General features: G+C 43.8%; 1 protein-coding gene and 2 non-coding genes across 4 annotated transcripts in view; all 3 read right to left on the bottom strand.

Annotated features, from left to right (window-relative positions):
- Window positions 1-1,568: 1,568 nt before the first annotated feature.
- The window catches only part of LOC125898743 (uncharacterized), a 233,730-nt gene continuing 219,735 nt past the window's right edge, over window positions 1,569-15,563 (bottom strand). The window contains exons 4-7 of one of the 2 annotated variants that reach the window (XM_049592669.1): window positions 12,918-13,445; window positions 11,774-12,257; window positions 11,642-11,729; window positions 1,569-6,277 (exon numbers count right to left, since the gene is read on the bottom strand). In XM_049592669.1, coding sequence (XP_049448626.1) covers window positions 3,441-6,251 — 2,811 coding nt within the window. In that variant the 5' untranslated portion in view covers window positions 6,252-6,277; window positions 11,642-11,729; window positions 11,774-12,257; window positions 12,918-13,445 and the 3' untranslated portion in view covers window positions 1,569-3,440. Of the gene's footprint in view, window positions 6,278-10,494; window positions 10,935-11,641; window positions 11,730-11,773; window positions 12,258-12,917; window positions 13,446-15,563 lie in introns of those variants that run through there. The other variant, XM_049592670.1, reaches the window with a different exon arrangement.
- trnav-aac (transfer RNA valine (anticodon AAC)) lies at window positions 10,831-10,903 on the bottom strand. Its single transcript has one exon. It is a non-coding gene; the product is annotated as a tRNA-Val (tRNA).
- trnav-cac (transfer RNA valine (anticodon CAC)) lies at window positions 11,246-11,318 on the bottom strand. Its single transcript has one exon. It is a non-coding gene; the product is annotated as a tRNA-Val (tRNA).

The raw sequence follows: 15,563 nt of genomic DNA, 5'->3' as shown, positions 1-15,563 counted from the left end.
AAATGTAAGTGTTCATTTTATGAGCCAATTAAAGTCTTGTTCAATTAATTCTACTCATTCAAACTAATCATTTAAATGCAAATTGACGTCTTAGTTTTATAATAGTTTAAACATTAAGTATTAGTGATGTCATCAATTACAATAATCTGCTGGGAGGAGTTTGATTATTGTGACGACACACGGCAGCTTCTAATAATTTTGTGTTTGATTAACAGTTTTTATTTTATTACATCAGGTTGAAACACTCTGATCTGCACAATAAATTCAACATATCTGACGACTGTAAGTACAACTCCAGAGCACGTCCGTCAGCAGCAGATACACTGTTACTATGATACTATCAGAGAAGAAATCCTTCTGGACTTTTGCTTTGGTGAGATTTTAAACGCAGGACCTTTACTTCAAATGAAGTGTTGTTCTGTTGTTGTATGGGCACTTTTACTTCTGTAAATAATCTGAGCACTCTAAATAAATACTTGTGTTCATTGAGACATGCTGTTTATTCAGATTAGTATCAGTCAGGAATGAAATGCAGTATCAGTCTACCATCCCGGACTCACGTCTTTGACCCTGTATTCAATCTTATAAACATCAAAATTCAGTCCTAAAAAAGTTAGTTTGCAGTGCAGTGAAAATATTTCAGCCTGTTTAAAAAAAAAAAAAAAATACAGAAATGAGTGTCTGTATCTAGAAACCAGGCAACAAAAACAGCATCACTGTACGAGAATAACAGAAAGACTGATTTTAGAACATTTTTTAAACAGTTGATGGGCATTAAAAATGAGTTAAATTATTCTTAACATGGAGGCACATTTAAATTTTTTTTAATTTTAAATAAAAGTAAACTTTTAAGACTCCATTTCTGCCTAAAACTATGTAATAGAAATATTTTTTTCCCACCGGACGTCGAGTTTAAGGAACAAAACATTCTGTAAAACGCCATCATCATCCTCCCTGTGACCTCGTCACATGTCCACGTTTGGTCATGGACTTTCCACGTCCACATATGACGTCCAAGGTACCCTGGGTGTGTTGGTTGTTGACGTTCTGGGACGCCGTGTCAACTTCAGCCTGTTACATGCATTGTCTGTTTTCAAAATACACTTCTGTTTTCACAGGAAATGCACAGTTTGATACAGTCTCTTTCAAAATAAAAGCACTACGTTGGTGAAACACCACCAACTGATGTTTTTTTCCTTCAGCAACACACACGTGGTTACGTTTAGCCAACACACACACGTGGTTGGGTTTAGCCAACACACACACACGTGGTTGGGTTTAGGAATAAAGAACAGGGTTTAACTTTACAATCTTACAGGAAGTAAACACCAGCCTCCTGGGTGAAAGTCGATGTTTGTTGGACCCATCCACCCACTCTTTCACCATCTCAACTTTGGTTGCTGCCCCATGGCGGGACAGTGTCCACGGCCCTGACGCTTCAAGACTTTGGAGTGAGACCAGGCTGAAAATGTTGAATATTTGACTCTGAACATTTTAAAGGTGCTGTGTTGTAACTGTGAGCTGAAATAAATCTGACACAGACAGAATGAAGATTAAAGACACTTTAATTCCCAACAACAGAACATAATAAAAACAAAATGTAAATCCAAGGCTGAAACATGTTTCATCCACATGTATGTTTACAGGTCATTCAATAGTCCACTGTTTCAAAGTAGAACGGGCCGACTGTTTGGTGTTCAACGTTCCTGCCAACAGATTTCCCGAGAGACACTCGTCCAAACTGCGTCACACTGGACTTTCTTTGGTCCTCATCAATACCTCCGCCACGTGAGGTCGGACATTTGAACATACACTCGGTCCATTTCAGTCAGACACATCCCATCATACAGCAGTTCTTCTTTAATAACCTCCACTGATGTTGATGATGTCAGATGTCGAGTCCTAATCGTAAAACCAAATCCCGGCATGGCAGCAGTTACCATTCACGAGCTGCGATCAAATCCCTTTATTGTACTGGTTCCACAAACAGAAAATAAAAGTACAGTAGAAAAAACTATATTGTGAGTTTGGCTGAATTAAAACAACACAGGTGATCACAGACAATGGGAGGTTTGAGACGAAGCCAGCCCCAGTGGACACTCTCCAGAATATTAACCATTAAAAGTAAAGGTCCAAACATGATGATCACATTCAGCTGTCAGTGTGTCACCAGGTTCATCTGGCTCAAACCAACGCAGCTGAATACAGTATTGCAATTAGGGTTCCAACGATATACCGATAACGAGCTACACCATGATATGAAAACTGAGGGTTATCCTACAGTGTCCATTTGCTAACGTATGATACTGGGAAAAAAAATGCAACTGGAGACTGAATCTCTTCTTTGAGTTTTTTTCCAAAGGGGAGAGTTTTACACAAACTTCCATCATAACAATCTGTTTTCAACTTTCAATTACAATAATAAAACGTCTGTTCAACCAAACACAACCCGTCTGTTTTCTTTCCTTTAAGGCTCATTCTGACTGACACCATGAAACCACAATATCTTCTGAGGCTGTTATCGTACCGTGGCAACCCTAACTGCAATAAATCCAACCTCTGTGAAGGCTACATACTGTATAGTGTTGATTCAACTTTCAATTGCTGTAGTTTGTGCTGTTTTTTATTGCTGAAGCAATGACTTGATTGACTGACAGACAAATAATGGGCATCTGTTTTCAACTGAATATTTTTCAAGCAGAAATATTAAACAAGTTGTGGCTTCTAACATGACGATATTTGCTGCTCCTCTTTGTCACATGTGACTGTAAACTGAACGTCTTCAGGTTTTACACTAAATGAGTGATGTGAGGACGTCATCTTGGGTTTTAGGAAACAATTTTATGGTATTTCACAAAGCAAATGACTCATTAACAATAGAGTGCTGCATGTGTCCTAAATCACAAAAATTAGTTAGCGTTTCTGCACCTCCTGTTGCCTCGTCTTGAAGTCAACGTGTTTTTGGTTAGATATCTAAAAAAAGGTCGGTGATTAACACAAGACTTTGACATTTTGTTCTCTAACATAAAGTTCATCAGTAAATACCTCATTCACGAATTTTGAAGCTTTTATGTGTCTTCAAAAAGGCGGTTGCTAACAAGTGGCCCAATGAGACACAGAACATCATCATACAGTTTTACAGCCTTGTTGTGGTGGTGACGCTAACGTCTAGTGTAGTTCGTTTATAGTCTAACACCAGCTTTGTACTTCTGTGACTGCATTTCTGCTTCAATCATCCTAGTGGTGTTTGTGGAGATTATCTTGCTGAACAAAACAAACAAGTATCATAAACTTTTGTTCATCACAGATCTTATTTTCTGCAATAACCCAAAGAAACAATTCCACTGACTTTTTGTTGCGGAAACCAAGGTGACGCTAACTTCCGGTTTGTCCCACAAATAAAGGTCACCCCTGCAGCCCTCTATTAGAGAATATCGACTCTAATCTATCTCCACTTCTATGTCAACAGGCTTCAGTTCTCTGACAAACACAATGTCGTTGTTATCGTTAAGGTCCAGCTCACCGAAGCCGTCCTCCGGCTCCTCTTTGCAGACGATCTGCGAGGACTCGGACACCTCGAAAGGCAACTCTATCACTTTGTTCAGGTATTCTCCATTTCTGCCGTTTTTACCTGCGATGGCGATGACCTGCGCCGCGATGGACCAGGCGAACTCCACCCTCCGATGGCCCTGAGGGCTCAGATCAAAGTTGTACTCCAGAATCTCGTACAGAGCGGGAACATATCGGCTGCAGTTTCGTTCCACATACTGGTGCATCTCCAAGAGGACTCCTCTCGTCAGCACTCCCAAGTCGAGTTTTGTTTTGCCTGGTTTAGAGTTGACATCAAGATCCAATCCGATTTCTTCGCAGAAGTGATAGCGGATGACTTTTTTCTCTTCTATCTCCTCATCTCTGTCTAAAGCCTCCATTTCTGGCTTTGAGTCTTCTGAATCCAGATCCTCCAGGCTGTTGGCAGTTTGTGGTTCTGGATCAAGCAGCAAGTGACCATTCAGTGGGACAACCATTTTAAACCATCTGCTTACCTTTGGTGATGAGGTGTACTTTCTCATCAAGCTCTTCTGGGTGGAGTACCATCTCTGGATCACCTGTGAGGCCTCTGTCAATCCACTTTGCAGATCGAGATCAAAGTTGTGCTCGAGGATGTCGTTAACTAGCTCCCTGAGCGATCCACACAGCTCTCTGATGAAGGCGAATATTTCCAGCACGGCGCCTGAGGTCAGGACCGTCAAATCAAGCTTTTGGCTCGCCAAACGTTCTTCTGTTGACCAAAGGTTGAGGCCAAACTTTTTGCAAAACGGATGTGGCTCCATATCTTCCTGCTGGCTTGAATCCGAGGGCTGTGAATCCCCGTTTGTTTGCTGCTCTGTCTCAGCTTCCTGTCTAGTTTGAAAATCACTGGTCACATCAACCATGTTGTAAACTTCAGGTAAATGAAAGGGGCTGCTGAGGAACTCCATTTTCCATCTGTCAGGGTGGTTCTGGAGGATCTTTTCTTTCACAAACATGTAAGACGTAAAATTGCGCTGATGCACTTCATTGTGGAAGAAAAGGTTAAAGTTGTTGCCCAGTATATCGAATAAGAAATTGCGTGAACTCTTTGTCATTGCAAGTGCAAATTTATAAACTTCATACAACACCTGGTTGGTGAAAAGTTGCAGATCCACATTTTGTTTGCTGCCTGAGCCGATATTGAAATCTAAAGCTCTCGCTCTGCATTGGGCAAACATGTCGTTCACTCTACTAGACTTCAGGATTTCCTTTGAGCGAGGGGCACGTCTGATCCACAGCTTCTGTTTATATGTTTTTACATCCATGTCTTCATTTTTGTCTTCAGAAAACAGATTCCCGATTTCTTTTAGAGTTGTGTCCTTTGGACATACCTCAAACAAATAAGGGTTGTGGACGTTCATTTCAGGCTGCCGTGGGGAGACGAAAACTTCCTCCTCTTCCTCCTTTACATCCAGAGAAAACTTTGTTTCGGGCTTAGAACTCTCAAACTTCACGTTCTCTGGTTCGGCATCTGAACCTGACTGCATTTCTGCCTCAAAATCAACTGGACACATGTATGACAGGTCGCTCTCCTGACAGATGTCTTTTGCATCATCGTCCTCGAGCCTCAGCATCTCTCTTTTATTACTGGCCATTGTTGGTTCTTCCAGTTCTTGGTAATCTGTGTCAGGGTCTTTTCTCTTTTTAGGCTTCTGTTCCCGTTTGTTCAGCTGGACTTGAAAAACCTCCTTTCGGAAAGCGCTCTTGTCCTCGGGTGTTTGGCAGGCGTACTTCCTCTCCATCAGCCTGGCTACTTGAACACGGAACAGAGTTCTTACCAACTCATAACCAAAGTTTTGCTTGACCAAGTCGCAAACTATCCCAGTGTGGGTTCCACAGAGCACTCTGGAAAAGTCAAGTAGTTCCATCATCACGCCGTTGGTTATCAGATTTGGGTCCAGCTTCTCTTTGGGTGCATTGTCTGGTCGAACAACCAGAGTCACACCGAGGTCTTTACAGTGAGGGTAAGCATCAGCTGTTGATTTTAATCGGACTCCTCCTTGTTTCTTTATAACTATTGCAGCTGTGCTACTCTCCATATCCTGATGTTCTGCAGACTCGCTGTTCTTGCTGCCTCCAGTGAGGACTGAACTATCCACGACAGTGTTTCTTTTAGGGTAGTAGCGTTCAGACTGCTCTGACCCAGCGGATGCTACTGGAATGCTCAGGGGTGGCAGTAGAAAAGTTTCTAGCCATCTATGAGGTTTAAACTTGATTTGATCCCTCAGCATCCTTATTTTAGTGTGAACGCGTTTTGTTAAGTCGTAACACTGCCATTCATCGACCGTGTCCATACCAAGGTCAAAGTTGAACTCCAGTATTTCAAACAAGAAATACATCTCGGACCTAGTCACCGTTTTGGCAAATTCACAAAGCTCCAGCATCACGCTGTTTGTCAGCAGACACATATCTAACTTGTCCTTCCTCTCCAGGGCCGCGTTGAACTCCAAACCGATTTCAACAGAGTCTGGGAACGGGACTGCGCTCTTCTGGTACCTGACCCCATGGTGGATGCGGCGCTCCCAGATGTAGTGTTCAATGCCGTCCATGTTGATATCCAAACCCCAAAACTGTTGAGGGAACCCGCCGTCTCTTTCAGGAACTGGATCCAAGACGACTCGTAGGCTTTGCAGAGGAAACCCAGATCCTTGTTTTTCTTTCAGAGCGTCTGTAGACATCATCTGCTGTCACTGCATCACTTCTCAATCTGTGAGTAGAGACACAAGATGGAATTTGAGTTAGTTCCTAAAACCTTTAAACAGCACTGCAACTCGATGGCCAGAAAAAGTGTTGACGTACATCGTTGCAAACCCCAGATACATTATTAAACTTTACATTTCAAAAGCACTGTGGTTAGTGCGTGGTTGGGTTTAGGAAACAAAAACCACCTCGTTATGGTTGGGAGAAGTTCACAGTTTTGCTTGAAATACTCTGTTTTGGGAGCACTACCTCCACAGGAAACGCAGCAGTGTCTTGGTAAAAAAACAACCATTTTTCGTGGGACTATTCCGGCTGAAAACTTCTGATGGGCACCAAAACCTGGTATTAAACAAGCCCCAGGGTTAAATTATCAAAGCAGTACTGATAAGCTCCGACATCATCGGTTCTTTTATTTAGGGCTGGGCCGTAACACGATCTTGAAACGGGATCGCAACAAAAATGTATGTTTACGACAATGTTAAACTAAAGTTGTTTTTCCTCGATATGGACAGACCTAGATAAATCCAAACAGCAGAAGTTAGCAGACAGCTGTCAGTCAGTCTGCAGTGTTGGGGCTGTGTGTCATTGTACATGGCCATTTTTTACTGCAGAGTTTGTACCAAGGTGAGAACAAAGTGAAACAGCATGGACACAATGAAAAGAGGGGAAAATGAGTGTAAGTGAGGAGCAAAGCGGCGGTGAAGCTGAAGAAGAGCTTCAACCAAACCGTGGATAAAAAAGGTCACACAGTGTCAATAATCTGGACGTGGTTTGGCTACTTGAAAGGTGACGACACAAAGATGGTCTGCAAAATATGGTTGGTGCCAACCAGGACAGGAAACACAACACATCTTTTCCATCACCTGAGAAGGTGGCGTCCCAGTGACGACACTGAGAGCATGAAAATCCACCAAAACTGCAGTAAGTCCACCAACAAGTGTTCAGCGTCCTGGCACCTCTGCTGATGTGGGCGGGGCTAGCAAGGCGGTACTAAAACACCAATCAATAGTGTCCTCTTCCTCCGCCGTGACCCCACATGAGAAGCGATGCACAAGGAGCAGAGATATAACAGACGCTGTGTCATACTTTCTAGCCAAAGACATGATGCCCTGAGCCCCGTGGAGACAGACGGGGTCAAGAAATGAATTAAAGAGTTAGACTGCAGGTCGAGCTCTCAGGCAGGAAATATTTCTCTCAAACCGCTCTGCCGCAGCTTTACAACGAGCGCTGCGGGAAGCTGGAAAATCATTTGGTTTCTCCAGGTGTCAGACGTCATCAGGACACTTTTCAAACCCAAAGCATCATCAAATTACATATCGTGAGAAATCTTGATTACGATCAATACTGGGAAAATTATCATCATATTTTTTGCCGTATCGCCCAGCCCTAATTTTATCTGTTCTTTTTAACATTTTGATTTATCTTATTATCATCCTGCAGCCTCGTTCCTGCACTATGTGCCGAGGCCGACCTCCTCCACAAACACACACTCACCCACACGACACGGAGTGAAGTCAGTGAACAGCCGAGCGGCCGCGACACAAACGAAGTGATAATAACCTGAAGGACTGGAGGACAGAGGACAGAGGACAGGAGGACAGAGGACAGAGGACAGACTTACAGTGACTGATAAAAACTACACTTCACTCAGTATTGTGATGTCAGGAATATTATTTATAAAATGACGGTTGCTGCTTTGGAAACATTTAGTTATATTTAAAATATTCAGTTATGTTGTTCTGAATTTATTACTATTAAATTACTTCATTTTCTAAAAAGCACTTATTTAAAAAGTGAAGAAAAATCAATAAGAGTACCAATAAAAGTAGTTGATTGATAATATCTGGAACAAGAGCCCAGACGACATCAGAGCGATAATCAGTCCCTCCAGAGAATCACTTTCTTGTGATCGCAATAATTAACACAAATTCAAAGAAAGACCGGGAAGTCCAATATTTGCAGGAGGCTTGCAATTTTTCAAAAGTGCCACGATTTTCCCAACTGGAAGTCGTCGCATCACGCGTCATCAAATGTGCTAATAGCACTGCAGTCTGGAGAAACGCTCTGTATTGACATAAGAATGTGCAGTGTGTAAATGCAGACAATATGTGCTGAATGTATTAACATGTAATGTTTACAGAAGATGAGCTGACACGTTGTACAGTCACATTGTTGAGAGCTACAATATTCACTCAACATTACTGGAGTCCATGTTTTGAAACTAATTAAATAAAACGAAAGAAGAGAACTATAAAAAAACACTTGCAGCTACTTTTGTAATATTCAGTGTGATTATTATAGCAAATGATCACAGGACTTATTTTTTAGAGGTAGTCATTTTAAAATCAACTCCACGTCTGTCCTCTGCTCTGCTTCGTCTCTGGAGCCATTTCAGTTTTTATTCTGTATTGTCTTAATGTTGTGTAACACACACATTTCTTGGTAAAAAGCAACGACTTTCCCGACAGGAAACACAGCAACATCTTTTTGGAACATTCACCACACAGCCATGGAAAGCATCTTATTTTAGGCCTGAATATTTCACTGAGTTAAACTGCAGAGCTCCAAGACAGAGACAGATGTGTTTCTGTCACACTGACTGTATTTATTTAGATTTTAATGCATCTAAACAGAGGAAATAATCAATGTTCAATGGGTCAGTCATCATCATCATCATCATCATCATCATCACCACAGTGTAGTACACAGTCTTCACCACTAGATGTCAGTCAAACATCAACACTACGCTCAACTGTGGGAGGACGGACAGACAGACAGACAGAGACAGACAGACAGCGTCTTGGGTTTATAATAGTTGTGTATCTTTACTGCAGATACTTTAACTTCATGAAGCTTGTAATACTTTATATATTTCAACTCAACACAGATGTCTATATAAAGCACATTTAAAAACTACTCACGTCACCAAAGTGCTGTACAAAAGGAACAAACTGCTAAACTCACACACGAGAGGCAACACAGCTGTCAGGTACACAGCTCACACAGTCAGAGACACACACAGGCAGCATCAGGGAGGACCACGTCAGGGCGACTCAGACGCTGATGAATAACAGGAGGTTTGGAGCCTGGACTTACAGAGTCAGTGAAGGGGGCACATCTGGTTGGGAGGGAGAGGCTGTTCCACAGTGTGGGGGCAGACACAGCAAAGACACGATCACCCTGAGCTTAAGTCTGGAGTGTGGGACAGCCAGGAGCCCCAGGGGCCCCAGGTCAGCTGACCTGAGGGACCTGGGCGTAGAATAAGGGGTCAGGAGGTCTGAGATGTAGGACGGGGTCAGACCATAAAGGGCTTTGTACACAAACAGGAGAACCTTAAATAAAATATAAATATATAATATAAATATAGAGCTGAGAGTACTTGTGTACAACTAACACTTTGATCACATAGCGCTCACAGAACTTGAGTACTTTTACTGCTGTTTATTTTTAAACTCAATTTAAATCATTTTAATCTTTTATGTTATTTTTAATGGCGACTTTAAGTCATTTAGTTATTAATTTTACCTTTTCCTTTTTAAACTCTTGCCTCCCTGCTGTATGAATGAAGCCGACTTGACTAACTGCATGTATATAAAATACTTGTGTACTTTTCCTGCTTGTGCTTTGACTACATGAAGCTGAGAATACTTTTACTGTTATATTTTGTACAGAGCGCAGAGTATTTGTGTACTTCTACTGCCAATACTTTCACTACATGAAGCCCAAAATATCACTGCACTTTTACTGTTGACGCTGACCCGTGAACCTGTGAACCTGTGAACCTTTACACGTGACCCTGTTAACACTTTTAACTTTTAATTGTGTTAAACTTATGGAACTTCTTTATTTACCTGTTTGTGTCTGTTCTTATTCAAGCCTTGTTTTTGTCATTTTTGTCAAATAAAGAAGAACCAATAATAATCACGATCTGCTTCTTACCGACGGGACCTGAACGCAGCAAAATGGCCGACACGTGCAAACACAACTTCTCTTAAAAAGTCTCCAACAGTCCGGTTCGTGTGATTCCTGCGGGACTGTGCGTGGAGCTCGTGAACATGTGGTGACGGTGGTGTTGTGTATTACAGGTGAACGTCCTGAGCACGTGCTGACGGTGATGCTAACATGTTAGCCTCCTCTCAGAGGGGATGCTAGCGGCAGGCTGCAGCCCAGCAGGCGGAACAGACGCGTTTCATCTGCACGGAGCGGTTAAACGTGAACACTTACCGGGCACCGGGGCACTGAGCGGTCCCTCCAGTGGGTGGACAGGTGGGTGAAGTCTGCGGTCATGTGTGCTAAGGTGTTTGAAAGCAGAACTGGTCACGAGCTGCAGCTGCACGCCGCCAAACAGCAGCTACACATGTAAACTCCCCCCACAGGACGCGTTCAGGGACGCATCAGAAAATCAGCTTTCACAGGCTACGTCTCATTCAGCGGACATTTAACCGATATAAACACAAAATCATCAGCGGGCTGCGTTTAATTAACGTACGAATCTCAGTTTGCTGATTTAATAAGTTGTAAAATGTGAACTTTAATCACAGCGAGCGGGGGGGAAAACACTGTTTCCGCCCGGTTTCGAACCGGGGACCTTTCGCGTGTTAGGCGAACGTGATAACCACTACACTACGGAAACTACGTAACAGCTGCATTCACGAACAATCAGCAAAAACACTAACAAACTATTTAAATAAATGACCACAGGAGCAAGTGTCGGTCAGCCGACACATCCGCTCTGTGTCTGAACATTAACATGATCTACAAGTGTTTCCGGCTGGTTTTGATCCGGGGACTTTACACCTGTGAGGATCAGGTGATGACTGCAGCACTACACACACTCTGTTAAATGCTGCATTCAGGAACATCCAGGGAATAAGAGCTGAAACTCATGTTAATCACTGAATACAGAAACCACTGAGTGTCAGCAGGCAGAGTGTGTCTGTATGAACATCAACACGATCTAGAACCAAGAAAATAATGTTTCCGCCCGGTTTCGAACCGGGGACCTTTCGCGTGTGAGGCGAACGTGATAACCACTACACTACGGAAACTTGCACGTCTAAATATTGTGACGTATTTCATGAAATATATGATGAACACCCACGTTTTCCAACAGAATATGAACGAGGAATGATGGGAAACATGTAATACATATCTACAGCAAAAATACTGTAATGCAGAAATAAAACTTAAAGTCATTTGTGAATATTATTTGACTCTGGTAAACATATTAGCTGGAAAATGTATTTAAGACTCAGAATAGAAAGTAGTAACTGTTCATTCTGGTGATTTTTAGTGAAATAATCAATAATTAATGTGATCAAGTGTAGACCTGAGAGAGAGAGAGAGAGAGAGAGAGAACATGTCAGAGCACCTGGAGGAAACCCACGCTGACACAGGGAGAACATGTCGGAGCACCTGGAGGAAACCCACGCTGACACGGGGAGAACATGTGGGAGCACCTGGAGGAAACCCATGCTGACACGGGGAGAACATGTCAGAGCACCTGGAGGAAACCCACGCTGACACAGGGAGAACATGTCAGAGCACCTGGAGGAAACCCACGCTGACACGGGGAGAACATGTGGGAGCACCTGGAGGAAACCCACGCTGACACAGGGAGAACATGTCAGAGCACCTGGAGGAAACCCACGCTGACACGGGGAGAACATGTGGGAGCACCTGGAGGAAACCCACACTGACACGGGGAGAACATGTCAGAGCACCTGGAGGAAACCCACGCTGACACGGGGAGAACATGTCAGAGCACCTGGAGGAAACCCACGCTGACATGGGGAGAACATGTCAGAGCACCTGGAGGAAACCCACGCTGACACAGGGAGAACATGTCAGAGCACCTGGAGGAAACCCACGCTGACACGGGGAGAACATGTGGGAGCACCTGGAGGAAACCCACACTGACACAGGGAGAACATGTCAGAGCACCTGGAGGAAACCCACGCTGACACAGGGAGAACATGTCAGAGCACCTGGAGGAAACCCACGCTGACATGGGGAGAACATGTCAGAGCACCTGGAGGAAACCCACGCTGACACAGGGAGAACATGTGGGAGCACCTGGAGGAAACCCACGCTGACACAGGGAGAACATGTCAGAGCACCTGGAGGAAACCCACACTGACACGGGGAGAACATGTGGGAGCACCTGGAGGAAACCCACGCTGACACGGGGAGAACATGTGGGAGCACCTGGAGGAAACCCATGCTGACACGGGGAGAACATGTGGGAGCACCTGGAGGAAACCCACGCTGACACAGGGAGAACATGTCAGAGCACCTGGAGGAAACCCACGCTGAAACGGGAAGAACATGTGGGAGCACCTGGAGGAAACCCACGCTGACACAGGGAGAACATGTCAGAGCACCCGGAGGAAACCCACACTGACATGACGAGAACATGTTGGAGCACCTGGAGGAAACCCACGCTGACATGACGAGAACATGTCAGAGCACCTGAAGGAAACCCACGCTGACACAGGGAGAACATGTGGGAGCACCTGGAGGAAACCCACGCTGACACGCGGAGAACATGTCAGAGCACCTGGAGGAAACCCACGCTGACACGCGGAGAACATGTGGGAGCACCTGGAGGAAACCCACGCTGACACAGGGAGAACATGTCAGAGCACCTGGAGGAAACCCACGCTGACACAGGGAGAACATGTCAGAGCACCTGGAGGAAACCCACACTGACACAGGGAGAACATGTGGGAGCACCTGGAGGAAACCCACACTGACACAGGGAGAACATGTGGGAGCACCTGGAGGAAACCCACGCTGACACAGGGAGAACATGTCAGAGCACCTGGAGGAAACCCACGCTGACACAGGGAGAACATGTCAGAGCACCTGGAGGAAACCCACACTGACACAGGGAGAACATGTGGGAGCACCTGGAGGAAACCCACACTGACACAGGGAGAACATGTGGGAGCACCTGGAGGAAACCCACGCTGACACAGGGAGAACATGTCGGAGCACCTGGAGGAAACCCACACTGACACAGGGAGAACATGTGGGAGCACCTGGAGGAAACCCACGCTGACACAGGGAGAACATGTGGGAGCACCTGGAGGAAACCCACGCTGACACAGGGAGAACATGTGGGAGCACCTGGAGGAAACCCACGCTGACACAGGGAGAACATGTCGGAGCACCTGGAGGAAACCCACGCTGACACAGGGAGAACATGTCAGAGTTCCAATGTTTCTGTACTTTAACTACATTTTGTTGTAAATACTTGTGTACTTTTATTTACAGTAATTTTGGACAAGGAACACTTCCTTCAAGTGACAGTATTTATATCGTGGTACTTTAACTTTAGAATTAATTTTAAGATCTTGTTGTTCGTTTTTAAGTCGTTAAATGGGCTGGCGCCTGAGTATATCACGGACCTCATTCACATCTACACCCCCTCCAGGGTATTGAGGTCCGCTGATCTTTTGCAGCTCATTGTCCCAAAATCAAGACAATAAACTTGGGGTGACCGTGCTTTTTCTGTGGTAGCTCCGAAATTATGGAATGAGCTACCCTCCCACGTCAAAATGGCCCCTACCCTGGAAACTTTTAAGTCCTTCTTAAAAACGTACCTGTATTCCCTGGCTTTTAATCCATCATGAGAGTTTGTGTGATCTCTGTTTTGTCTCGGTCTCTGTTTTTGTTTTTGTCTCTCTCTGTTTTGTATTGCGATTGAATCACTGGTTGGTTATTTTTCTGTTTTTAGGTATTTTCATTGTTTTGAATACTTGTTTTTATTTATTTACTCTGTTTTTTAAATTTGTTGTGCAGCACTTTGGTAACCCTGTGTTTTTAAAATGTGCTATATAAAAAAAGTGGATTGGAACTTGTCAGTAATGTATCTATCTATCTATGATGACATCACACCACATGTTTTTCTGGGAAACGACGAGGCATTTAAAGTCCTGTAAATCAAAGTGTTACTCGATGCTCTGTCAATAACAGACACAAATACACACAGCAGGCTCTGGATGAAGTAACATGTGGCTCATCAGCTGCATGTGACTCTGGATGTCTCATGGGGAACAGATCATCTGCTTTCTCTAAATATAAAAACCTATAAAACCTTCACTGAAACACACACAGATGATTTCATATATTTGAGTATCAGATATGATGATATTTCTTTAGCTATTTAATATCTGTATTTTCCTCAGCAGCAGTGAGCCATGAGACTTTGTCTGAAGTGAAAACAAATCTAAAAACAAACTGAAATCTTTTTCCTTCAGTGGAGGAAGTTCGTTCATGTGGGTTTGTTTGTGTTTCTTTTCACACTGTGTTTGTTCCTCTTTGTCTGTTCGCAAAAAGTTTTAGAAATCACGGGATGAGCTGAAAGCCCCCCTGAGAGCCCACAGCAGTGACACACACAGCGGTCGCTACAGAAATGAAAGATGTGTGTTTGTGGAGGACGCAGTCAGTGCGGGAGCAACATGGTGGTTCCCCTGCTGGACTGTTGAGAAACATCCTGAAGGGGAATTTCTTCACTTGCAGGATTTCTGCTAATGTGACTGTTTCCTGCTTTTGAGGTCAGAGACAGATGCTGACATACTGGGAGTACCAGGAGGTTCCCCAGTGTCACTCTGAATGTGGTGTTGTTGCAGTGGACTGAAGTAAACACAGTGGCACCTTTATTTGTTTTAAATGAATACCTCAGGTAAAAAAACACTTTTTTGTTGTTTCCTTAATGTGTAATCTGTCTACTGTTTAATGTGGAAACAACAACCTACTTATTTTCATAGTAATGAGTATCTAGTTACTGAAATGGACAGGCAGAGGGTGACGGCGTAAAGCTCTGAGTATCTAACAACAGCTACCACCAATTTCTCCTCCATTGTTTACCAACTCGTTATGACCACCACAGAAGCCCCGCCTCCCAAATCATCCCACTGGACAAAGGGGAAAAAAGCTGAGATGACATGGGGCCCTCTGAGATGGAGTTCAGAGCGCTCCGACAAATGATCCCGTGCAGGTCAATATATACCCACACATATATTCACGTACACATTCTTGTTTCCATATGTGCGTTAGTGAAAGGTGTCTAAAGTGTAAATAGTATTGAGTGTGTAGTTGTGTCTAAATGTAGTATTTTATCTTATCTTATTCTATAAGTATTCTATCACCATTTGACTCTGCTGTTCTCTCTGTGCTATTTGATCTGCTGTAACGTGAATTTCCCTGGTGTGGCATCATCATTTATCTTATCTTCTCTTACCTTATCTTACCTAATCTTACCTTACCTCACCTTACCTTACCTAATC

This window comes from Epinephelus fuscoguttatus, linkage group LG12, assembly GCF_011397635.1.
Source record: "Epinephelus fuscoguttatus linkage group LG12, E.fuscoguttatus.final_Chr_v1".
Lineage (NCBI taxonomy): Eukaryota > Metazoa > Chordata > Actinopteri > Perciformes > Serranidae > Epinephelus > Epinephelus fuscoguttatus.
This window is presented reverse-complemented; position numbering and strand designations above follow the sequence as displayed.